Source organism: Artibeus jamaicensis, unplaced genomic scaffold (genome assembly GCF_021234435.1).
Source record: "Artibeus jamaicensis isolate MK-2021 breed Jamaican fruit bat unplaced genomic scaffold, CSHL_Jam_final contig_240, whole genome shotgun sequence".
NCBI classification, from domain to species: Eukaryota; Metazoa; Chordata; class Mammalia; order Chiroptera; family Phyllostomidae; genus Artibeus; species Artibeus jamaicensis.
In genome coordinates this window covers 12768968-12795682 of record NW_026521506.1, presented here as the reverse complement: position 1 = coordinate 12795682, position 26715 = coordinate 12768968, and the positions used below count along the sequence as shown (strand labels likewise).

Here is a 26715-nt window from a genome sequence, read left to right as displayed (position 1 = left end):
ACATATATATATCATTATTTATCTATTAGTGAACACCTAGGTTGCTTCCATATATTAGGTATTATAAATAATGTTTCAATGAACATAGGCATACCTATATATCTTTTTAAATAAGTATTTTTGTTTTCTTTGAATAAATATCCAGAAGTAGAATTGTTGGGTCCTGTGGTAGATATTTTTTTTACAAGTCTCCATACTGTTTTCCATAATGATTGCACTAATTTGCAGTCCCACCAGCAGTGCATCAGAGTCCCCTTTCCACCACATCCTAACACATGTTACTTTTTGATATTATCCACTTTGACTGGTGTGAGATGATATCTCATTGCAGTTTTGATTTGCATTTCCCTGATGACTGGTGATATTGATCATTTTTTCATGTGTCTGTTGGCCACCTGTATATCTTTGGAGAAATGTCTTTTAATGTCCTCTACCCATTATTTGATTGGATTGCTTATTTTGTTTGTTATTAAATTGTATGAGGTCCTTATATTTTTACATCAACCTCTTTTCAGAAAAATCAATTGCAAATATATTCTTCCATATCATAGGTAGTCTTTTTATTTTGCTGATGCTTTCCTTTGCTATACAGAAGTTTTTTCTTAGTTTGATAAAGTTCATTTGTTTATTTTTGCTTGGTTTGTCTTGGTTAAGGGAGCATATCCAAATAGATATTATTACATTGATGTCAGATAGTTTATAAACTATGTTTTCTCCTGGAAGTTTTATGGTTTTGGGCTTTGAATTTATAGCGTATTTTGTATGTAAGTCTATACTGATAAGAGGATAGTAGAAGAAATGGCCTCTCATAAGTAGAAATAAGAAATAAGAAGTCAAAACCTTCTTCACATTTGCTTAACAGGAGAAATAAGGTAGATTATGTTTTGCTTAGCAATTGACTGTGTCCAGTAGGGTCAGATTGTTATAAGCCAGGAAGCTGAGTCTGATTCTAAAAGGTTTTCAGAAATTAGAGTGGAAAAGCAGAGTCCAAAGTTTGGACAACTTATAGTACAGAGGAACTTGGGACAAAACTATGTGTGCAAAGAAGATGGTGTTTTCTGAAACTGAAAGAAGGTTATCAAGGCAGTTACACTGAAATTAATGGAAGACACAGACCCACAGAGATCAATAAATCCTTATACTTTCAGAGCCAAGGGACTGCATTTCCCAAAAACTCAAAGCTGTGGAGAGTGCCTTTCTGGTTTTCAGTGCTGTGAGATGCCACCATATCTAAAACTTAAGCTCCGACATGTATAAGATGACAATGAAAGAACTGAATCAGAACCATTGGGTTAGGCTTTTAGTAATCTGCCTGCCCATTTTGAACACAGATTGCAAGATATCAGAAACGATGGAATTTGATCATGAGTTCTTCATATGTACACTAACAATTTCAGGCATTTTTGCTAAATAGGTGAATTTTCTGGGCCTCTGTTCAAGGTCAAAGTAATCAATAGGATAATATATGTTCATCACTGGCTTTGCTAATTCATTTGTGAGCTCATTTAGAGTTATTAGAATATTTTTATATTAGATGTGGACTTGATTTTCTTCTCTCTGTTTTTTTGAAATATGAAATCTGGATTGAAATTACATGCCTTATAAAAATTGGCATATAAGTTATTTCCCTATTTATTGAATCAAACTACAGTTCATATTGATAAATTTTATACAGTTGTTTTTTTATTGAGGATGACTTTTACTTTTTAGGGTTAAAGTTTTGCTTTAAATTCTCATGGTATAATTAAACCAATCTTCTTTCCAGGTCCCCAATGATTTGAGAGTTTTGTAGTTTTTCCTTGGAGACTTGTTGAAATTCACTTTAATATACAGAGTACAACTATTATATCTGGATCAGGAAGATGACTTTATAATAATTGTATTATAGTTACACCTCCTTCTTCAGCATTAGCAAGGGCATTGACTACTTGTCCAAAATTCAATAAATGCTGTTAAAAGCCAGCATATTTTACATTTTCTCTAAATTTCTCTGTAAAGAAATGCCTGTAGTTTTCAGTCTGACATAAATCACATTGAAAAATCAAGAGAAAACATGGAATTCTTATTTTAGAGGTCTTTAAGGAAAGACACTCTAAGGCCTGTGTGAATATTTAGATATGTATAACTTAAAATTCTATTCTGTATGTGCTTCCAGCAGTTCATTTGTAACTCTTTACTAAAGCAGTCAACTTTCCAATTAACTGTAGGCATTTGATATATTTCAGTCATGCATATGATATAAAGCCTCTAGCAGCAGTAACTTCAGACATAAAAGGTAGAACTCTTGTGTATACTTAGCCAGAAAATTTACTTTCCCAGAAAACCCCCTTGAGCCCACTAGAAGTATTGGCATTGATGTATTAAACTACTTGCTCCTTGAAATCAGGGTACATTTGGTCCTCTCTCAACATTTTTAGCCACAAAGCATTTTCTCTTTCTTTTCACTAGTTTTATAAGTGCTTCTAATAAAGAGTAGAGACTTTGTATTGAGACTGAGAATCTGAATTTATTAGTTATAATACCAGTGATTAATTCATGTAAGGAAACCTTCATTGGATGCCTACTAGATATAGTGATGAACAAATCCCTTTACACCAGTGATTTTTAACCTGTGTGCTGCAAGAATTTGTAAAACATGCAACATCTGACTGTTTAGTCAGGGGCACTGACCTCTTTTCCTTTAGATTATCAAATAAAAAAATGACAACAGTAAATACAGCAATAGCCACCTGGTATGAATGAATCCCAATTACGCTTTTTTTTGTCAGATCAGCAAAACAATATATTTGGTGTGGTTCGGGTTGAAAATTGCTGCTTTACACAATCAATTGGTTAAATGGTACTTTCATTTACCTCTTTGACAAATGATCACCCTTATGTGACTCACAAATTGATTACAGACTCAGTTGAGCTGTTTGTAAGTATTCAGAGGATAAATAAACATTTACTGATAGCTTTTGATATTGTTTTGCTGTGTGTGTGTTAGTGAACAGTGAATGGTCAACCAAATCTTATCAATGAGAAAATTCAATTGAGTTAAATTCAATTAGTTTAGCCTTCATATGTTCCTCTAATTTGTGATGACAATCAACCAGTTCTGTGAGCATCCTGATCACCAGTGTTTTGAACTGTGCATCTGAAAATTTGGCTATTTCTTCATCGCTTTCATTTAGAATGAAAGGGCAGATAAAGTGCTTCCTAGATAAGGTCAAGTTCAAGGAGTTCATCATCACCAAGCCCTTATTATATGAAATGTTAAGGGGGCTTACCTAAGAAAAAGGAGATAAAAAAGATGAACAGTGAAAGGACAGCAAACTCACAGTTACTAAGAACCACACCTAAAACAAAAACAAACTACGAGGACAGCTAGATCAGGAGCAGAACCATAGAAATGAAGATCACATGGAGGGTTAGCAAGAGGGGAATAGGAGAAGGAGAAGGGGGGAGAAGGTACAGAAAATAAGTAGCATAGACGGTAGGTAGAAAATAGATAGGGGGAGAGGGAGAATAGTAGGGAAATATAGAATCTAAAGAACTTGAGACACGTGGTTATAAACTAAAGGGGGGAATGGTGGGGGAGGGGTGTGCAGGGTGGAGGGGAATGAAGGGGGAAATAGAACTGTAATGGCATAATCAATAAAATATATATAAAAAAAAAGAACTGATCCTCTGTGTAACTCAAAAAAAAAGTGAGGACTAAATTTAAGAATAGAAATGGCCCTGTGGTTACTGGTGCTAATTTGACCATTCAATGCTTGTTCCTAATATACAATAAGAAATAAAATAATACCAAAAGACTAAATAAATAAATAAATAAATAAATAAATAAATAAATAAATTCAACATGTACTTTGGGAGAATCATGAATACTTTCAAACCACTGGAAAGTACTGGTTAAAGTCCTGTAGTTGGAATTTATAGGATGCCATTATAGTTTAAAAGTTACTAACTTAATTTAACTCATGGCATGAGCTTGTTCTGTAACAAAATCTAACTGAAAGAAAATCCTTGTTGAAATTTCAGCTACATTTTTTAAAGGAATTTCCATGATACAGATTAAGATTGTAAAGTATTTGAGTCAATGTACAAAATAAGAATATAGTTATGTGTCCTTAATTACTGGTGTCTTTGATAAACGGGTAGTTCCAACACTTCTTCCTAGTAATTAATAAAGTTCAATTTCCACAGGTGTACAATAACCTGCTCAATTAGAGGATGCCAACTATGTTATTCTATAATTCTGTGTGCATTAATAAAGATGATAGAAAATGCTATAAAAATGCAAATAGGAAATTGTACTTTTCAGGTTGTTTCTTTTTTTAAAATATATTTTATTGATTATGCCATTACAGTTGTTCTATTTCCCCCTTCATTTCCTTCCACCCTGCACACCCCTCCCCCACCATTCCCCCCTTTAGTTTATGACCACGTGTCTCAAGTTCTTTAGATTCTATATTTCCCTACTATTCTCGCCCTCCCCCTATCTATTTTCTACCTACCGTCTATGCTACTTATTTTCTGTGCCTTCTCCCCCCTTCTCCTTCTCCTTCTCCTACTCCCCTGTTGCTAACCCTCCATGTGATCTTCATTTCTATAGTTCTGCTCCTGATCTAGCTGTCCTCTTAGTTTGTTTTTGTTTTAGGTGTGGCTCTTAGTAACTGTGAGTTTGCTGTCCTTTCACTGTTCATCTTTTTTATCTTCTTTTTCTTAGGTAAGCCCCCTTAACATTTCATATAATAAGGGCTTGGTGATGATGAACTCCTTGAACTTGACCTTATCTAGGAAGCACTTTATCTGCCCTTTCATTCTAAATGAAAGCTCTGCTGGATAGAGCAATCTTGGATGTAGGTCTTTGTATTTTATGACTTGGAAAACTTCTTTCCAGCCCTTTCTTGCCTGTAAGGTTTCTTTGGAGAAATCAACTGACAGTCTGATGGGAACTCCTTTGTAGGTGACTGTCCCCTTATCTCTTGCTGCTTCTAGGATTCTCTTCTTCATTTTAATCTTGGCTAATGTAATCATGATGTGCATGGAGGCGGAGGTGGAAACACTGTACCTTATTGCACAACCAAGTCTAAAAACAACAAAATTTTAGCAACAAAAACACAGCCAAACCATAGAAAATTGAACCATATGGAAGTCTAACAACAACAAACCCTTCAGATTGTTTCTGTACCCACTTTTCATGCCAGCCTGACATGAATCACTGTCCTGGCCTAACAGAGCCTATGAACTGGAAAGAAATACTCTGACTGTCATCAGTTTTTTTTTTTTTTTTTTACTTTTTGTTCTTCCAGGATGTGTTGGATGCATAAACTTTGCTCTGATTGTTGTAGGCTACTTAAATAAACCAATTTTCCAAGGGCAGATCATTGTTACCATACTACATTTAGGGCCACCAAATTTATACTTTGCTTAAAATGTTTTGAGAGAGGTTCCTGTTTCATAACACATATATACTCGTTGAGTCGCTTTCAAGGTCCTGCAGGAACTACCCACTTATTTCTCTTCCACAGTGTAAACATGTCATCCCACACAGCCTGTGTCTACTCACCATGCTTCTCACCCTGATTCTCACTGTACCTCTTTCCAGGAATACTCTGTGCCCCTCTGCCCTCATCTAGTCCTCAATCTTTAAGGCCCAGCTCCACTTTCTCCTGCTTGAAAACTCTCTTGACTACTCCAGCCTGAGTATCATTTTCTCAGAATTCTCATTGCATTTGTTGTTAATGTTACTGAATTTTGTTCTTATTTGTCTAGATTGTTTGTTCTAATTTTATATATTATGTTGTTCTTGCCTCCCCAACTCAGTGGAGACTTCTTGAGTGCAAAAAAAGTGTTTTAGAGCTCTATTAACTCCCCAGAAACATGTGATACAAAGTCTATGCATATAGTTTATGTACAATAATGTTTGTAGATTGATTGATATTTTCCCACATGAATATTTTAAAGGCCTAACTTGTTTGAATTTTACGGAATGATAATAAATATTTGTTAAATGGATAAAATGAATGATGGATATGCTTATTTGTTTATGTTTCCCCTTCCCCCATCCTCATGCATGGCCAATCAATTGAATGTATGATTCTCAGGACAGAGATTTTATTTTGTTGCCTTTCTATCCCCAACACCTAGATCAGTGCCTAGGTCATACTAGATGTCCAGTAAATATCTATGGAATAAATATTCAGCAAAATCACTCAGCATCTATTAAGTGCAATTAATCTTGTGATTCATTTTGTATTTTGCTCATCTCAAATATTTGAATATTACAGGACATAAATTGCCAATATATTAAGTTTTCATTCTCTCCAAGTTTAAATCCAGTTTTGGGTGAATGAAGATCTTTGAATGGAACTGGGACTTTTGTCCTGTGCACATAAGCAAGCAGTTAAACTGTATTATTAAAAAACAACTGTTTTTAGAAGTCAAGTTTTTAGTTGTTCTTATATTACATTTGGATTAATATAAAATATTTAAATGGCATTTGTTAGCGAGTTCCCATAATTTTCTATACCATTTAAAGAGAGACATACCTTTAAAAAAGATTAATTTTAACTGTATTTGAACAACCATATTTGAAAATTAAAATGAGGAAAAAAAATTTTTAAATTTAGTTACTTTTCAAGTACATTTTTTTTAATCTATTTCTCCTATCCCACCCCAGCCCCACCCCCGCCCGGTCTCCCCCTTCCCTCCCATTCCTCCCCCCCAGTCCTCATCTCTGTGTCTTTCATACTTGTTCCTCAACATCCCTCCCCCTTTTTCCCCTTAAGTTCCCTTCCCTCTCCCCTCTGGTCGCTGCCCACTTGTTCTCTATTTCAGTATCTTTGTTTTTATTCTGTTTGCTTGTTTGTTTTATGCTTTAGCTTCCTGTCAAAGGTGAGATCATATGGTATTTGTCCTTCAATGCCTGGCCTATTTCACTCAGCATAATGCTTTCCAGTTCCATCCATGTTGTTGCAAAAGGTAGTAGCTCCTTCTTTCTCTCTGCTGCATAGAATTTCATTGTGTATATGTACCACAATTTTTGTTTTTTTTTTAAATTTTATTTAGTTATTTTTCAAGTACAGTTTTTTGTCTATTTTTCCCATCACAGCCTCCCCCGCCCCTTGCTCCCCACCTCCCTCCCATTTCCACCCCCCTTAGTTCTCGTCCCTGTGTCCTTCCTATTTGTTCCTCCAAATCCCTCCCCCATTTTCCCCTTAACTTCCCTTCCTTCTCCCCTCTGGTCACTATCCCTTATTCTCTATTTCAGTGTCTTTGTTTTTTGTTTGTTTTTTTTTCTGCTTGTTTGTTTGTTTTGTTGTTTAGCTTCCTGTTAAAGGTGAGATCATATGGTATTTGTCTTTCAACCCCTGGCTTATTTCACTCAGCATAATGCTTTCCAGTTCCATCCATGTTGTTGCAAAGGGTAGTAGCTCCTTCTTTCTCTCTGCAGCATAGAATTCCATTGTGTATATGTACCACAATTTTTGGATCCATTCATTTACTGATGGGCACCTAGGTTGCTTCCAACTCTTGGCTATTGTAAATTGTGCTGCTATAAACATTGTGGTGCACAGGTTCTTTGATATTGATGTTTTAGGATTCTTAGGATATAATCCCAGCAGTGGAATTGCTGGGTCAAAAGGCAGGTCGATTTTAATTTTTCTGAGAAAATTCCATACTGTTTTCCATAATGGTTGTACCAGTCTGCACTCCCACCAACAGTGAACTAAGGACCCCTTTTCCCCACAACCCCTCCAACATTTGTTGTTTGTTGCTTTGTCTATTTTAGCCATCCTGACTGGTGTAAAGTGATATCTCATTGTGGTTTTAATTTGCATCTCTCTGATAGCTAACAATATTGAGCATCTCTTCATGTGTCTCTGGATGTTCTGTATGTCCTCTTTAGAAAAGTGACTGTTCAAGTCCTTTTCCCATTTTTTAATTGGGTTTGATGTCTTCTTACAGTGGAGTCGTGTAAGTTCTTTGTATATTTTGGAGATTAAACCTTTGTCTGAGGTATCATTGGCAAATATATTTTCCCATACAGTTGGTTGTCTTTTTAATTTAATACTGTTTTCTTTAGCCATGCAGAAGCTTTTTATTTTGATGAGATCCCATTTGTTTATTCATTCCTTTATATTCCTTGCTCTAGGGGACATATCCGTAAAAATGTTGCTGCGTGGAATATCTGAGATTTTCTTGCCAATGTTCTCCTCTAGGACTTTAATGGTGTCATGGCTTATATTTAAGTCTTTTATCCACCTTGAATTTATTTTGGTGTATGGTGTAAGTTGGTGCTCAAGTTTCATTTTTTTGCACGTAGCTGTCTAGTTCTCCCAACACCATTTGCTGAAGAGGCTATCTTTACTCCATTTTATGTTACTGCCCCCTTTGTCGAATATTAATTGACTGTAGAGGGTTGGGTTGATTTCTGGGCTCTCTGTTCTGTTCCATTGGTCTATGTGCCTGTATTTATGCCAGTACCAGGCTGTTTTGATTACAGTGGCTTTGTAATACAGTTTGATATCAGGTATTGTGATCCCCCCTACTTTGTTCTTCTTTCTCAAAAGAGCAGCTGCTATTCGGGCTCGTTTATGATTCCATATAAATTTTTGAAGTGTTTGTTCCATGTCTGTGAAATCCGCCATTGGTACTATAATAGGTATTGCATTGAATCTGTATATTGCTTTGGGTAGTACGGACATTTTGATGATGTTAATTCTTCCAATCCATGAACACGGTATATGTTTCCATTTGTTTGTGTCTTCCCTGATTTCTTTCTTCAGTGCTGTGTAGTTTTCTGCATACAGGTCTTTTACCTCTTTGGTTAGGTTTATTCCCAGATATTTTATTTTTCTTTTTGCTATATCAAATGGGATTTTTTCCTTGATTTCTGCTTCTGCTGATTCATTGTTAGTATACAAAAATGCCTTTGATTTCTGGATATTGACTTTGTATCCTGCTGTTTTGCCAAATTCATTAATGAGTTTGAGCAGTTTTTGGGTAGAGTCTATAGGATTTTCCATGTACACTATCATGTCATCTGCAAACAGTGACAGTTTTGTTTCCCTCCTTTCCTATTTGGATGCCTTTTATTTCCTTTTCCTGCCTGATCACTGTGGCCAAAACTTCTAATACTCTATTGAATAGAAGTGGTGAAAGTGGACATCCTTGTCTTGTTCCTGATCTTAGTGGAAAAGCTTTTAGTTTTTGCCCATTGAGTATGATATTGGCTGTAGGTCTCTCATAAATGGCCTTTATTATATTGAGGAATGTTCCCTCTATTCCCATTTTGCTGAGTGTTTTTATCATAAATGGGTGTTGTACCTTATCGAAAGCTTTTTCTGCATCTATTGATATGATCATGTGGTTTTTGTCTTTGCTTTTGTTTATGTGATGAATTACATTTACTGTTTTGCGAATGTTGAACCATCCTTGCATCCCTGGGATCAATCCTACTTGGTCATGGTGTATAATCTTTTTGATATATTGTTGGATGCGATTTGCCAATATTTTGTTGAGGATTTTAGCATCTATGTTCATCAGCGATATTGGCCTGAAGTTTTCTTTCTTTGTTGTATCTCTATCTGGTTTTGGAATTAGGATGATGCTGGCTTCATAAAAGGAGTTTGGGAGTTTTCCATCCTTTTGGATTTTCTGGAATAGTCTGTGAAGAATGGGGGTTAGCTCTTCCTTAAATGCTTTGCAGAATTCTCCTGTGAATCCATCTGGTCCGGGGCTTTTGTGTGATGGGAGTTTTTTGAATACTGCTTCAATTTCTTTTGCTGTTATTGGTCTATTCAGGTGTTCTACTTCTTTTTCATTGAGTTTTGGGAGATTATATTTTTGTAGAAATGTGTCCATTTCCCCTAGGTTCTCAAATTTCTTGGCATACAGTTCTTCATAGTAATGTCTTACAATCCTTTCTATTTCTGTGGTATCAGTTGTAATCTCTCCTCTTTCATTTCTGATTGTGTTTATTTGTGTCCGTTCCCTTCTTTTCTTGATGAGCCTACTTAAAGGCTTGTCTATTTTGTTTATTTTTTCAAAGAACCAACTCCTGGATTCATCGATCCTTAGAATTGTACTTTTAGTCTCTACGTCATTTAGTTCTGCTCTGATCTTAGTTATTTCCTTCCTTCTACTTGCTTTGGGGTGTTTTTGTTGTTGTTCCTCGAGTTCTTGCAGGCATAGAGTAAGGTCATTTGTTTGAAATGTTTCTGTTTTTTTTTAGGTAGGCCTGTATTGCTATAAACTTTCCTCTCAGGACTGCTTTGGCTGTATCCCATAAGTTTTGGATGTTGTGAGATCATTTTCATTTGTTTCCAGAAACTTTTTGATTTCTTCCCTAATTTCATTCTTGACCCATTCATTGTTTAATAGCATACCATTCAGTCTCCATGATTTTGGGTGTTTTGGGTTTTTTCCTTTGGGGTTGATTTCCAGTTTCAGTCCCTTATGGTCAGAGAAAATGCTTGTTCTGATTTCAATATTCTTGAATTTGTTGAGGCTTGTTTTGTGCCCTATCATGTGGTCTATCTTTGAGAATGTTCCATGTGCATTTGAAAAGAATGTGTATTTAGCTTCTTTGGGATGAAGAGCTCTGTATATATCAGTTAGGTCCATTTCATCTAGGATGTTGTTTAATGCCGCAATGTCTTTGTTGATATTTTGTTTCAAAGATCTGTCAATTTTTAATAGTGGGGTGTTAAAATCCCCCACTATAATTGTGTTGCTGTCTATATCTTTCTTGAATTCCTCTAATATTTTTCTTATATATTTTGGTGCTCCTATGTTGGGAGCATATATATTTATGATGTTAATGTCTTCTTGGTGGATTCTTCCCTTGAGTATTATGAAGTGACCTTCTGGGTCACTCCTTATGGCTCTTTTTTGAAGTCTATTTTGTCTGATATGAGAATTGCTACCCCAGCTTTTTTTTCTTGTCCATTTGCTTGGAAAACTTGTTTCTAGCCTTTCACTTTTAGTCTGTGATGGTCTTTTGTCCTGATGTGGGTCTCTTGTAGGCAGCATATGTGTGGGTCATACTTTCTTATCCATGATGCTATTCTGTGTCTTTTGATAGGAGCATTTAATCCATTTACATTTAAGGTTATTATTGATAGGTACTTATTCATTGCCATTTTTGTACCTGTGTTCCTCTCTGTCTCTGACTTTTTCTTCCTTTCCTTAAAGCAGACCTTTTAGTATTTCTTGTAGAGCTGGCTTGGTGGCAGCAAATTCTTTTAGACTTCTTTTGTCTTGGAAGCTGTTTATTTGGCCTTCTATCTTGATTGAGAGCCTTGCTGAGTAAAGTAGCCTTGGTTGTAGGCCTCTGTTTCTCATTACTTGGAATATTTCTTGCCATTCTCTTCTTGCTTGGAGTGTTTCCATTGAGAAGTCAGTGGCTAACCTTATTGGGGCTCCCTTGTATGTTATTTCTTTTTTCTCCCTTGCTTCCTTTAAGATTCTCTCTTTGTCTGGAATTTTGCCATTTTAATGATGATGTGTCTTGAAGTGGGCCTCTTTGAGTTCCTCTTGAATGGGACTCTGTGTGATTCCTGGATTTGTGTGACTTTTTCTTTTATCAAATTAGGGAAATTTTCTCTCATTACTCTTTCAAATATGTTTTCTATTCCTTGTTCTTCTTCTTCTCCTTCTGGGATTCTTATTATTCGGATATTATTACGTTTCATATTGTCTTGCATTTCTCTTAATCTCTCTTCATTCTTTCTGAGCCTCTTTTCCCTTTCCTGTTCTTTCTGTGAGATGCTTTCTACTTTGTCCTCCAATTCACTAATCCGATCTTCTGTTTCATCCACCCTATTTTTAATGCTTTCCACTGTGTTTTTTAATTCAGAAATTGTATTCTTCATTTCCACTTGGCCCTTGCTAATAATTTCCATTTCCTTTTTCATGTTGATATAGTTCACAGTGAGATCATTGTAGCTTCCCTGTAGTTTCTGGTAGCTGATTGTGACCTCTTTGAACTTCCTGATAACCAGTGCTTTGAATTCAGTATCTGATAGTTGACTTGCCTCTATTTCATCTAACATTCTTTCTGAGGGTTCCTCCTTTCCTTTCATTTGCGGATTATTTCTTTGTCTTCCCATTGTTTGTGAGATTCTTCTTGTTAGCCTCAGCTTCTTAGATTAATCTGTTTTGACTCCCTGAGTTTATGGTGTGAACTTTTGTGGTGGAATGCCTGTGAATTTCAGTGATGCAGCCTCTTCTAGTTATCCTCTTGTTCTCTTCTTCCACCTACTCAAATATGCAGCAACTTGTGGCTTCTCTCCTAAAACAATGTGCAATTTGTCTCTCTGACTCTACTATTGGGAGGCCTCTTCTATGGGTCCAGCTCTGGTCTTTTCGTATTTTTAAGTTGATTGTGACTCTTGTGGGTAAAAGAAAGAAATGATAAGGAAAGAAATAAAAGGGAGAAAGAAAAAAATTGTAGGGGAATGGAAGAAAGAGCAATAAGTTTAGAAAGAAAAGAAAAAGAAATAAAACAGAAAGTCCAGGAAAAGAGGACAAAAATATGGAAAGATGAAACAGTAATAAAGTTTAAAAGAAATAACAGATTACTCCTCCGATCGGATAGGTTTCTGTCTCTTTTGTACTAGGAACTGGTATCTGCTCCGTCCTAGTCCACCGCCATCTTCTCAATCGAAAAATTTTAAAAATTAATTTCTTTGAGAAAATCCAGTCACATACACTGCTAAAGCTATACTTGAAAGAGACACTGTAGCACCTGTTTGTTTTTCTTTCTATGACCATATGTATGAACCGAGGTAGGCCTTTTCATTGCTTTATGAAATGAAATAACTTACTTGATTTCTGTAAAAAGTGTATTTAATTTAGTACTCTGAGAGTATTGTGGGAAAGTGTAATTAAGTTTTAAAAAACTTAATGAAAAAATTCTGCACATAGGCAAAATATCCTTATTTTTACAGTTTATTTTTCAGATAGAAAACTCAGTTTTCCATGGGATGCCTATGAAATCATGGTTTCCATCTGCAGTGCTAAGTACCTCTCATATGCCTTAAAGAAGGTGTATTGGTTGACCACTAACCATAACATGTGAAGGAAATTGAACCTGAAGCAAATACGAAAACTTAAAAGCTTTTAAACTTTGTCAGCCTGCCAATTCAAGCAGCATGTGGCAGGTGTGTCATATAGTCAAAGAGCCAAAATAAATGGCCACAAGAAATTCCAATGTAATACAGATGTAAAGAAAGTTTAAAATGAAAAGAAAGAAAATATTGTTTTTATTGTTTGTTCAGGAGGTTGACAAATGCACTTAAAGAAATGCCTCTTCAGATATTGCTTTAGGTGCCAAATGGTATCTTTCTGATCTTCTGGAGCAGGAATTGACAATGTTTCTGTTATGTGCTGGTATATGGAGGGAAAGCATAAAAAGGAGGAGAAAAGGAAAATGTTGAAAAAGTGGGCAAAATTAGATGCTGTCAGTGGCCTTGTAAACAGTTCTGGAACAAGTTACTATTTCCATTAGATAAGTAGAAAGTATTTATTTATTTTCTTTTACCAAGAAAACATCCACGAGAAATAATGTGAATATATGATGTATATGTGAATATATGATGTATATATGATGTGAAATGATGTATATATAGCCTAATTCTTTAAAAAATTTTATTTAGTTATTTTTCAAGTACAGTTTTCTGTTTATTTCTCCCATCCCACCCAACACTCCCCCATGCACCCCACCTCCTTCCCATTTCCACTCCCCTTAGTTATTGTCCCTGTGTCCTTTATACCTGTTCCCCTAAATCCCTCCCATTTTTTACCCTTAAATTCCCTCCCCTCTCCCCTCTGAGTGCTGTCCCCCTGTTCTCTATTTTAGTGTCTTTGTTTTTATTTTACTTGCTTGTTTGTTTTGTACTTTAGCTTCCTGTTAAAGGTGAGATCATATGGTATTTGTCTTTCAACCCCTGGCTTATTTCACTCAGCATAATGCTTTCCAGTTCCATCCATGCTGTTGCAAAGGGTAGTAGTTCCTTCTTTCCCTCTGCTGCATAGAATTCCATTGTGTATATGTACCACAATTTTTGGATCCATTCATTTACTGACAGGCACCTAGGTTGCTTCCAGCTCTTAGCTATTATAATTGTGCTGCTATGAACATTTGGGGTGTATAGTTTCTTTGAAATTGATGTTTTGGGGTTCTTAGGATATAATCCTAGCAGTGGAATTGCTGGGTCAAAAGGCAGGTCAATTTTTATTTTTCTGAGAAAATTCCATACTGTTTTCCATAATGGTTGTGCCAGTCTGCAATCCCACCAACAGTGAACTAAGGACCCCTTTTCCCCACAACCTCTCCAACATTTGTTGTTTGTTGCTTTGTTTATGATAGCCATCCTGACAGGTGTAAAGTGGTATCTCATTGTAGTTTTAATTTGCATCACTCTGATAGCTAACGATATTGAGCATCTCTTCATGTGTCTCTGGATGTTCTGTATGTCCTCCTTGGAGAAGTGTTTGTTCAAGTCCTTTTCCCATTTTTTAATTGGGTTGGGTGTCTTCTTACAGGGGAGTCCTGTAAGTTCTTTGTATATTTTGGAGATTAAACCTTTGTCTGAGGTATCATTGGCAAATATGTTTTCCCATACAGTTGGTTGTCTTTTTAATTTAATACTGTTTTCTTTGGCCATGCAGAAGCTTTTTATTTTGATGAGATCACATTTGTTTATTCTTTCCTGTATATTCCTTGCTCTAGGGGACATATCAGTAAAGACGTTGCTGTGTGAAATATTTGAGATTTTCTTGCCAGTGTTCTCCTCTAGTACTTTAATGTTGTCAAGGCTTATATTTAAGTCTTTTATCCACCTTGAATTTATTTTGGTGTATGGTGTAAGTTGGTGCTCAAGTTTCATTTTTTTGCATGTAGCTGTCTAGTTCTCCCAACACCATTTGCTGAAGAGGCTATCTTTACTCCATTTTATGTTACTGCCCCCTTTGTCGAATATTAATTGACTGTAGAGGGTTGGGTTGATTTCTGGGCTCTCTGTTCTGTTCCATTGGTCTATGTGCCTGTTTTTATGCCAGTACCAGGCTGTTTTGATTACAGTGGCCTTGTAATACAGTTTGATATCAGGTATTGTGATCCCCCCTACTTTGTTCTTCTTTCTCAAAAGAGCAGCTGCTATTCAGGCTCGTTTATGGTTCCATATAAATTTTCGAAGTGTTTGTTCTATGTCTGTGAAATATGCCATTGGTACTTTAATAGGTATTGCATTGAATCTGTATATTGCTTTGGGTAGTATGGACATTTTGATGATGTTAATTCTTTCAATCCATGAACAAGGTATCTGTTTCCATTTGTTTGTGTCTTCCTTGATTTCTTTCTTCAGGGCTGTGTAGTTTTCTGCATACAGGTTTCTTACCTCCTTAGTTAGGTTTATTCCCAGATATTTTATTTTCTTTTTGCTATATCAAATGGGATTTTTCTCTTGATTTCTGCTTCTGCTGATTCACTGTTGGTATACAAAAATGCCTTTGATTTCTGGATATTGACTTTGTAACCAGCTGTTTTGCCAAACTCATTAATGAGTTTGAGCAGTTTTTGGGTAGAGTCTATAGGATTTTCCATGTACACTATCATGTCATCTGCAAACAGTGACAGTTTTGTTTTCTCCTTTCCTATTTGGATGCCTTTTATTTCCTTTTCTTGCCTGATCACTGTGGCTAAAACTTTCAATACTATATTGAATAGAAGTGGTGAAAGTGGACATCCTTATCTTGTTCCTGATCTTAGTGAAAAAGCTTTTAGTTTTTGCCCATAGAATATGATGTTGGCTCTAGGTCTCTCATAAATGGCCTTTATTATATTGAGGAATGCTCCCTCTATTCCCACTTTGCTGAGTGTTTTTATCATAAATGGGTGTTGTACCTTATCAGAAGCTTTTTCCGCGTCTATTGATATGATCATGTGGTTTTTGTCTTTGCTTTTGTTTATGTGATGTATTACATTTACTGATTTGCGAATATTGAACCGTCCTTGCATCCCTGGGATGAATCCCACTTGGTCATGGTGTATGATCTTTTTGATATATTGTTGGATGCGATTTGCCAATATTTTGTTGAGGATTTTAGCATCTATGTTCATCAGCGATATTGGCCTGAAGTTCTCTTTCTTTGTTGTGTCTGTCTCTGGTTTTGGAATTAGGATGATGCTGGCTTCATAAAAAGAATTTGGAGTTTTCCATCCTTTCGGATTTTTTGGAATAGTCTGTGGAGAATAGGGGTTAGCTCTTCCTTAAATGCTTTGTAGAATTCTCCTGTGAATCCATCTGGTCCGGGGCTTTTGTGTGATGGGAGTTTTTTGATTACTGCTTCAATTTCTTTTGCTGTTATTGCTGTGTTTAGGTTTTCTGCTCCTTTTTCATTGAGTTTTCGAAGATTGTATTTTTCTAGAAATGTGTCCATTTCCCCTAGGTTTTCCAATTTCTTGGCATACAGTTCTTCATAGTAATGTCTTACAATCCCTTCTATTTCTGTGGGATTAGTTGTAATCTCTCCTCTTTCATTTCTGTTTGTGTTTATTTGTGTCCTCTCTCTTCTTTTCTTGATGGGCCTTCTTAAGGCTTCTCTATTTTGTTTGTCTTTTCAAAGATCCAACTCCTGGATTCACTGATCCATAGAATTGTGCTTTTAGTCTCTATGTCATTTAATTCTGCTCTGATCTTGGTTATTTCCTTCCTTCTGCTTGCTCTTGGCTGTCTTTGTTGTTTTTCCTTGTGTTCTTGCAGGTGTAGGGTTAGGTTGTTTGTTTGAAGTGTTTCTATCTTATTTAGGTAAGCCTGTATTGCTATGAACTTTCTTCCCTCTCAGGACTTTCCTCGCTGTGTCCCATAAGTTTGCAGTTTTTGCGAGTTCATTTTCGTTTGTTTCCAGAGAGTTTTTGATTTCTTCTCTAATTTCTTTCTTGACCCATTCATTGTTTAATAGCATGCCATTCAATCTCCATGATTTTGAGTGTTCGTGGTTTTTTTCTTTTGAGGTTGGTTTGCAGTTTAAGTCCCTCGTGGTCAGAGAAAATGCTTGGTATGATTTCCATTTTCTTGAATTTGTTGAGGCTCGTTTTGTGTTCTATGTACATTTGAAAGGAATGTGTATTTAGCTTCTTTGGGATGAGGGGCTCTATATGTATCAGTTACGTTTGTTTCATTTAGGGCGTTGATATTTTGTTTGGAAGATCTATCCATTTTTGACAGTGGGGTGTTAAAATCCCCTACTGTGATTGTGTTGCCGTCAATATCCTTCTTGAAGTCCTCTAAGATTTTCTTTATATATTTGGATACTTCTGTGTTGGGTGCATATATATTTATGATGTTAATGTCTGTGTGGATTCTTCCCTTGAGTATTACAAAATGACCTTCTGGGTCTCTCTTTATGGTCCTCTTTTTGAAGACTATTTTGTCTAATACGAGTATTGCTACCCCAGCTTTTTTTTCCTGGCCATTTGCTTGGAAAATTTGTTTTCAGCCTTTCACTTTTAGTCTGTGATGGTCTTTTGTCCTGAGGTGGGTCTTTTGTAGGCAGCATATGTGTGGGTCATGCTTTCTTATCCATTCAACTATTCTGTGTCTTTTGATGGGAGCATTTAATCCATTTACATTTAAGGTTATTATTGATAGGTACTTATTCATTGCCATTTTTGTACCTGTGTTCCTCTCTTTCTCCCTCTTATCCTTCCTTCCCTTAAAGCAGTCCTTTTAGTATTTCTTGTAGAGCTGGTTTGGTGGAGGCGTATTCTTTTAGACTTCTTTTGTCTTGGAAGCTCTTTATTAGGCCTTCTATCTTGATTGAGAGCCTTTCTGGGTAAAGTAGCCTTGGTTGCAGGCCTCTGGTTCCCATTACTTGGAATATTTCTTTCCAGTCTCTTCTTGCTTGAAGTGTTTCCATTGAGAAGTCAGTAGTTAACCTTATGGGGGGGGTCCCTTGTATGTTACTTCCTTTTTCTTCCTTGCTATCTTTAAGATTCTCTCTTTAACTTGGAATTTTGCCATTTTAATGATGATATGTGTTGAGGTGGGCCTCTTTGTGTTCATCTTTTTTGGGACTATCTGTGATTCCTAGATTTGTGTGACTTTTTCTCTCATCAAATTAGGGAAGTTTTTCCTCATTACTTTTTCAAATAGGTTTTCTATCCCTTTTTCTTCTTCTTCTTCTCCTTCTGGTATCCCTATTCTGATATTATTATGTTTCATATTGTCTTGCATTTTTTCTTTATCCCTCTTCATTCTTTCTGAGCCTCTTTTCCTATTCATGCTCTTTCTGGGAGTTTTTTCTACTTTGTCCTCCAACTCGCTAATCCAATTCGCCGCCTCACCTATTCTATGTTTGAAACTGTCTACTGTGTTCTTCAATTTAGAAATTGTATTCTTCATTTCCTCTTGTCCCTTGCTGATAGTTTCTATTTCCTTTTTCATGTTGATGTACTTTGCAGTGAGTTCCTTGTACCTCCCCTGTAGTTTCTGGTAGCTCATTGTCAACTCTTTTAACTTCCTGATAACCCGTGCTTTGAATTCAATATCTGATAGTTGACTTGCCTCTATTTCATCTAGCATTTTTTCTGAGGCTTCCTGCTTTCCTTTCCATTTTGGGATTGTGTCTTTGTCTTTCCATTGTTTGTGAGACTCTTCTTGTTAGCCTAGCTTCTTAAATTGATCTGTTCTGACTCCCTGGGTTTATGGTGTGCATTTCTGTGGTGGAATGCCTGTGAAATTCAGTGGTACAGTCTCCTTCCGTTATCCTGGCATTTCCTGCTTCCACCTACTTCGTGTGTGTGTGTGTGTGTGTGTGTGTGTGCGTGTGTGTGTTTGATCTGTTGGAGGGGGAGGCAAAATGGTTTATGACAGCGAGATAGTATTGTATGACATTTACAGTCACAACCAGTAGAGAAGAGATAGAAGATCTTAGGCTATATATAGTGTTAACTGTAATCTTCAACCCAGCTTGCTACTTTTAAGAGAGTATGGACATCCTGGCTGGTATAGCTCAGTTGACTGAGCGTGGGCCTGCAAACGTAAGTATCGAGGTTCAATTCCCAGTCAGGGCACATGCCTGGGTTGCAGGCCAGTTCCTGGCAGGGGACGCATGAGAGGCAACCATACATTGATATTTCTCTCCCTCTCTCCTTCCCTCCTCTTGTTGGAGAGGGAAAAGTAGTGAGTTGGGTCTGGAAAGCAGTGAGGTTGCGTTTGGTCAGATTCTGGGGTAAGGTGAGAGTAAAGAATAGTAAATATGTGTAGTGTATGAGCAAATAGAGTTAATTCCTCCAGTAATAGAATTCAGGAAACTGTGACATGGAGTAAGATTTAGGAGATGTGTTGTGAAGTATTTACAATTGTATACAACAGCTCTTATTTACAATAATATTAGAGCAACAATCATATGACAGACTCTATGTGATCTGTCTAAATAGGGGGTATGGAACTTTGGGAAGTATGCTAAAGGAATATAAGTGACATGAAGTATAGAAAATTAGCAATACACTGTGGAAGAGAGAACAGGGGAAACCTGTCAAATGATACAATATAAGCAGCCAAGGCAAAGCAGTGTATACAGAAAGAGGAGGAATACAAAGATACTATTAATATATAAAAGAAGTGAGAATAATGAAAAAAATAATAATACAAGTATGCAGCAACTTGTGGCTTCTCTGCTATAGCAAAGTGAAATTTGTCTGCGACTCTACTTTTGGGAAGCCTCTTCTTTGGGTCCAGCTCTGGTCTTTTCACAGTTCTAAGTTGTTTGTGTTGCTTGTGGGTAAAAGAAAAAAGAAGAAAAAGGCAGAAGAAGGGAGGAAAAAAGCGTAAAGTTTGGAAGGAAAGGAAGAAGGAACAAGACAGTAAAGAAGGAAAAAGAGGAAAAAAGTATTGAAAGTTAAAACAATAATAAAATTAAAAAAATAAAAGATTACTTTAAAAAAAAAGAAAAAAGTCTCTTGTTGGTTTCAAACTGGCTAAACCGGTTTTTCTGGCTGCAGCAGGCTGAGGGGCAAATAGTGTGGTATCTCTGTGAGTGCTCTCCCAAGAGCCAAACTGGCACCTCTCCCAAGTGCCTTAGGAAGGGGATCTAGGAGTTCCTCACAGTACTCTTTTCCCAGGGGTTACCACCGTAGGCTCTGTTGCGGTGTGCGCATGCAATGGCCAGGCTGCCTGGTTTTCGCAGGTTTGGGTGCAGACCTGTCCCAGTTCTGTGGGGGAACTCCAGGCCTTCCACCCAACCTCAGGTTCACTGCCAGGCTGGGTGGGGAGCAGACTGGCCGGCTGTGACTATGGGAGTCAGAGCCCCACACTGTGCCTCTCAGTTCTCCCGGGCTGGTGACCACAGAGTCCACGGTTGATCTTGGCCCTTGGTCCTTAGTACCCTCTTTGCGAACTCTAGCAAACAAGTCTCTCCCAGCACGCAACCTTGCTTGGCTGGGGAGGGAGGAAGCTGATAACCCAGCTCTCTCCCAAGGACCCTTCAGCATGCCCAGGGCTCCCAAAGAGTCCGAGGGACAGGCAAGCAGGAGCCGGTCCTGAGCACTGGGCACCGACCCAGGCACCCTGGGCACCCGCTGAGGTGTATTGAGTGCTGCATGCCAGGCACTGGGCCCTGGACTGTGCACCAGCCAAAGTCCCTGCTGCTCCTGTCTTTGCTCTGGTCCCTGAGACTCCATTGTACCGCCTCCTTCTATTGTCCGGATCCTCTGTGACTGTCACAATTTCTGGTCCCTTATTTTCATATATGCTGGGGAACTGCTGGCTGCCTGCGCTGTTCTTCTGCAGATTGGCCAGGATCCTCTCCCATGTGTACAAGGAAATGGAATCCGCTCCATCCCACTCTGTCACCATCTTGCTTCCCCTCTGTTCTTCTTTCTTGAAATTGCTGAGGCTATTTGGGGTCATTTGTGGTCCCATAAAATTTTTGAAGTACTTGTTCTATATATGTGAGATGTGTCTTTGGTATTTTGATAGGGATTGCTTTGAGTCTATAAATTGTTTTGGACAATATAGACATTTTAATTATGTTAATTATTCTAATCCATGAACATGGTATATGCTTCCTTTTATTTGTGTCTTCCTTGATTTCTTTCTTCAGTGTTGTATTGTTTTCTGAGTACAAGTCTTTTACTTCCTTGGACAATAGGGGGTTGACTGTGAGAGTAAGGGGGAGCTGTAGGGGAGAACAATGGGGAAAAAGACAGTACAACTAAAACTGGACAATAATAAATAAAATAATAAACATACATAAATAAAATAAATGAAAGCTAGATTTACAAGAAAATACTAAACATTACAGGTGTAATAGATTCAAAAGTGACAGAAGTGGCCAAAGCTCAGTCAGCCTCAAAGGTCCTCATTTGACAAAACTTCTTGCTAGCATGGTACAACAGAAAGGTTAATATTGAATTACCATTTAATCTTTGAGCTTTCAAAATAGGACTCCTGGGGAATGCTATAAGTTCCAGTGAGAAGTTAGAGCCAACAAAACTGAGTTTAGGCATGATCTCTACCTTCAAGGAATTTACAATCTAATATTGGAGAAAAGTTAATGGTTATAATAGAAGAATATGATATGTGCCAACAGAGACACATAGTATTGTAACATGCTTAAGAGGGTAAGCTCTATACTCATACTGCCTGGATTTGAACTATGGTTTGATAACCTACTAGCAACATGAAGTTGTGCAAGTTAAATTACTAAAATATTCTCCAAATCTGTTTCCCAATCTGTAAAATAGGAGTAATACTACACTCTCCAAAAGGGATCTAGACAGCATTAATACTCTGTGTAATTCTGAGGTACTCCTTTTGGTGACTCATTTACATGCAGTTGCATTTGAGTGTGTGTTGAGTGTTTCTTAAGTGTGTGTTATACCATTCATGATGAATTAGGTAGAGGCTGATGTTGAAGTTAGAGTTCCTAATGTGTGCTTCCAGAACTTCACAAAGTCTCACAATCATTTTGCTTCTCTGCACCTTATGTCTGTTCTCTATTTAAATGGGCAAAGGATTCCCTGGCTGGTGTGACTGACTTTGTTGGAGTGTTGTTCTGTACAGCTAAAGGTCAGGGGTTCCATTCCCAGTCAGGGCACATACCTAGGTTATGCATTCAGTCTCTGGCCAGGCCATATATGGGGCACAAGCAATCAATGTTTCTCTCATGTTGATATTTCTCTCTGTCTCTGTGTCTCCCTTCTCCCCTCTCTAAAATCAGTAAACATATTTTAAAAAATAAAATTAAAAAATAAGTGAACAAAGGAAGTTCCATGACAGCAGGGACATTACCAGTCTTGTTCAACATCTAGAACAGTGCCTGGCACATAGTAAATTATGGATAAATTTAGGTGCAGCACAACTCAGGGATGTTATGAAGATGGTGATCCATCAGACATGAATGTAATTTTGAGAACAAATTATGTGTACTACCAAAAATATGACTGGCTTTTCTTGTTTAAGATCCCCAAGACAGATAAGAGATAAGAAATTATCTTTATTATAATATTCTGCTGGGATTTAAACATGAGTTTTGGAGTCAGAGGATCTTGCCTTGACTTGTGGCTCTACTGCTTAAGGCTTTGTAAACTCAGATAAGTAACCACTATGAGCTTTATTTTTCTCATTGGTATTTTGAAGTTATCACCCTTGCTTTAGAGTATTTTTCAGAGCTCCAATGATAAATGAAATAAAAGCACCTGTGAAGTACAAATACTATACAAGTACAAATGTGTTAAGTAATGTTCTACATTGGAGGACTATAAATCATAAAAAGCAAACTTATATTCCTATTATGCAGGTCTAAGGTAGTGAGGATAAAGCTGTATTGTTCCCAAAAGTTGATCTTCTTTAAAATATTGGGAAAACAGACACCGTCCCTGTCTTTTATACACAGTCAGAGAAGCAAGACTGCATAAGAGAACTTTCACCACATCAGCTCCCTTTAGTTGTTGCATCTAGCTTTTTCTATGCCAACTTCAAAAATATTTCCAGTCTAAAGGAACTGTATTGAGGATTTGGGCAGGGCCCCATCAAAGGTTACAGACTGAGTTAAAAAAAATTCCTTCTTCAATTACCCCTATCTTACATAACTTGTATGGCCAGAGTCCATTTTCTGTTAGCATTTTTAATTTGTAAAAGTTCACATTTTAAATTTACTATTTATTGTCTGTTTTTATACTTCATGGACCTTTGTAGAAAAATTCCTCCAGACCCTCATTGTTTATATTCTGTACAAAATTTGTATATATATATATATATATATATATATATATATATGTACTATACACTATATACACTATATACACTATATATATATATTTATATATATATACACTATATATATATATTTACAAATATATATTTATATATTTGGGGGGTATATTTTTTTAAAAATGTGTTCAAGCAGCCTATATGTAATTTAGTTGTAGTATTAAATTTTAATAGTTTAATATTTCTTTATATAAACTTACAAACTCACAGAATATATACTTTTACAGTAATTTTCTTTTTTATTTAATCTTTATTGTACTTTTTCATTATTTTTTAATCCCCTTATACCCTCCTTCCCCCAGCAATCATCATACTGTTGTCCATGTCCATGAGTCCTTTTTTCTTTTTGCTCAACCCCTCCACCGTGTAACCTCCCCCTCACACTAGCTGTCTTATTTGGGGATGATGAAAATATTCTGAAATTAGAAAGTGGTGATGGTTGCACAATTTTTGAATATACTAAAAGTCTTTTACCACCCTATATATTTTTTAGTTGTTGTGTCTCTGTAGACTTTTAACATTATTAATATATAATGCACATACTATTCAGTTCACCCATTTAAAAATATATGTTTGTATATATGTAAATAGATATATATTTATAATAGATTTATATATTTTCTTTCTTCTAGAGGTTATTTATCTGATAACCTTAGCCCTCTACAACAGAATCTACTTGGAACATATTGTGAAAATGCCCCTAAACTAGTAAGAGCAATCATAAACCTTTTGCATGAAAACCCTGCCCTTTGCACCTTTAGGCCCCTCATCCACTAAGTAACTAACTCTTATTCAACATTCATGGTTGACTATGTTTTCCAGAAGGGAGCTGGAAAGTACACTATGGCAGATATTTTGGCAAGAGGAGAAGTAAGAGTAGAAGTTTAACTACTACAATGTACACCTGAAACTAATACAAAATAATATGGAATGTAAGCTGTAATTAGAAATATAATTTTAAATACATAATTTTTAAAGTAAAAAAAGAACAGAAGTGACAAATATTCATCTTCCATGGAAGGAGGACAACTATAACTATAATACTTCCCAGGACATTTATGACCCCAAGTCTTCTATCAGAGTCCAAATTATGTCCAATATTTTCTAAGAAGGCAAAACTACCTAGAATACATTTCAGAAGATTTCCACGAAGACTGACTTACAGAAACACACGTTTTGCTTTTAAGTGGATATGCTTGCTTGTATGAATTTAATTTTCCATTGGCATCTATAAAATTATGTGATACTGAGCTTCATCTTGAATGTGGAAAGAACAAATAGAAAATTCAGATTCTGTAAAGTTATAGAAGATGTTTTTAAAAAGTAAATGAAATGTTTTTAGGAACTTTAATTCTACTTTTTGATGAAGTTAACAGTTGATTTGCTTGAAACTCAGAGCTTACTTTTACTTTAGAGAATCCCTTTTATTTTGGTATGTGCTCATGGCACAAATGACAGTAATGTAACTTTTCATTTTTCTTATCAAATGAGTTGCTAGCAATTGTTCCTGGTTGACACTGGGTTAAACTGCAAACCTTAAAGCTGCACTTACTTGTATATGCTGAAAACTTTTTCTAAATTTCTCCAATATCCCTTCACAAACACTAATAACTAATAGAGTATACGCAGAAAAAAATCCAGCATCTTTTCAAAAGATTTCTTTATCTGAAGCACATTTTACATTCCAGCTTCTATCTTACCTCATTTTCAGCTAATTATGTCATGGCTATTTTAAATTATCACCAACAATTACATTTCAAGTACACACAGAGTTAACCCTCTTGGAGTAACTGAAATTTTCTTAACGATTTCTGTTTTCTGGATTTTGAGAGTAGTTTAAAGACAGGTCTTTGGTAGCCTCTAAAAATTGGAGACATGCAGGTGGATCATGACTGTATAAGAGGTTATCATGCCAGGGCCTGCATTTTCTGTGCAGTGGGACACAGAATGAATTTCTGTCACAAAGCAGGTCAAAATTAAACATTCTTTTTTTAACTGTGGTTTTTGGGGGTCATTTCACTTTTATTATAACAATTATAATTGTTATATATTATAGCTGACTAAATAAACAGCTTTTATTTCAGATTTTAATTTGCATGTCTGTAATTGTTATCCACTATTGTATTGCAACAGTGAATCTAACTATTTGCTTCATTTTACTGTGCACAATTCTACACTGGGAAATGCTTATTTTATTGACAATGGCTGATTGTACCACGTTGCACTGTGTTTAAAATGCTTCTTCTTTTAAGTAGGAAATGGTTACTTCTTTTTTTGTATTATGTTTGCTAATTTTATTTTTATGTTTTTCTTGCAGGTTCCTGAAAAGTGTCTTCTGAAAACCACTGCTTTGATTCCACTCTAGAGCTATCTCTTTACAAAGCCCTCTCCTTACCACCACCATCCCCCAAAACGTGGTGTGCTTGCAGTTCACCTTCAGCAACTTGTCCATTCTTTTTATTTCTTTGATTCTCAGTTTTTCATACTCAATTTTCCTCATCTTGATTTTGTAGCAAAATTTTTACAGTTGTAACATCCTTACCAATCTTAATCTTTAAAGCCAAGAAATAGGGAGAAAAACTTTCTCCCCCTGAACTGAGACCATTCCACAAGTTGAAGGGCAGCCAACAGCATATGCTTTTTGTAAGAATAGTTGAAAACATCAAGTTGACAGCACATAATTCTTTTGAAAGTCCACCAGTTATTTGAAGTAACTTTGGCAGAAAACCAAAATAAAGCACTCAATATTTTAACCTTTATGGTTGCCTTCTTAGGAGTTGGTCTCTATTTTAATTTTATTTATTCTGATACAATCTTTATTGTATGATTAGCTTTTTGTTTGACTAGACCTAATTTGACTTAAATGAAAACCTAAGTGTTAACCAAGAAAAATTTCACCAAAGCAACCTGTGAAGTCTTTACATTTAGCTTGAATTAATTTTTAATCTTTAAACAACAGTAATACTTTTCTAGCAAGGGTGCACTTGATTTTAATCTTACTTTCAGTATGACAGCTGTCAATGTTTCCCTGGTTCGTGACACCAAGTGGCTGACTTTAGAAGTCTGTAGAGAATTTCAAAGAGGAACCTGCTCTCGAACTGATGAGGACTGTAAGTTTGCCCATCCACCAAGAGTTTGCCATGTGGAAAATGGTCGAGTGGTGGCTTGTTTCGATTCTTTAAAGGTGAGTCTCATCTAAATGTACATGATGTTTACATTAAATATGTTGATTTCTATTTTAAAAATATGTGCTTTCACATTGGTAAAGTTAATAATAATATGAAAGTGCTAACTTTTGTTTCTTTGTTTTTAATTTGATTTTTTGTGTTTTTTTATTTTATTAATTTTATTTAGTTATTTTTCAAGTACAGTTTTTTTTTGTCTATTTCTCCCATCCCAGCCTCCTCCACCCCTTGCTTATTTTTTAAAAATATTTTACTGT

General features: G+C 36.2%; 1 protein-coding gene across 5 annotated transcripts in view; it reads left to right on the top strand.

Moving 5' to 3' along the window:
* Positions 1 to 26715, top strand: part of MBNL3 (muscleblind like splicing regulator 3) — a 159208-nt gene that overhangs the window by 58919 nt on the left and 73574 nt on the right. For 4 of the 5 annotated variants that reach the window (XM_053662347.1, XM_053662349.1, XM_053662348.1 and 1 more), the window contains exon 2: positions 25591 to 26457. In XM_053662347.1, coding sequence (XP_053518322.1) covers positions 26281 to 26457 — 177 coding nt within the window. In that variant the 5' untranslated portion in view covers positions 25591 to 26280. Of the gene's footprint in view, positions 1 to 23912; positions 23982 to 25590; positions 26458 to 26715 lie in introns of those variants that run through there. The other variant, XM_053662346.1, reaches the window with a different exon arrangement.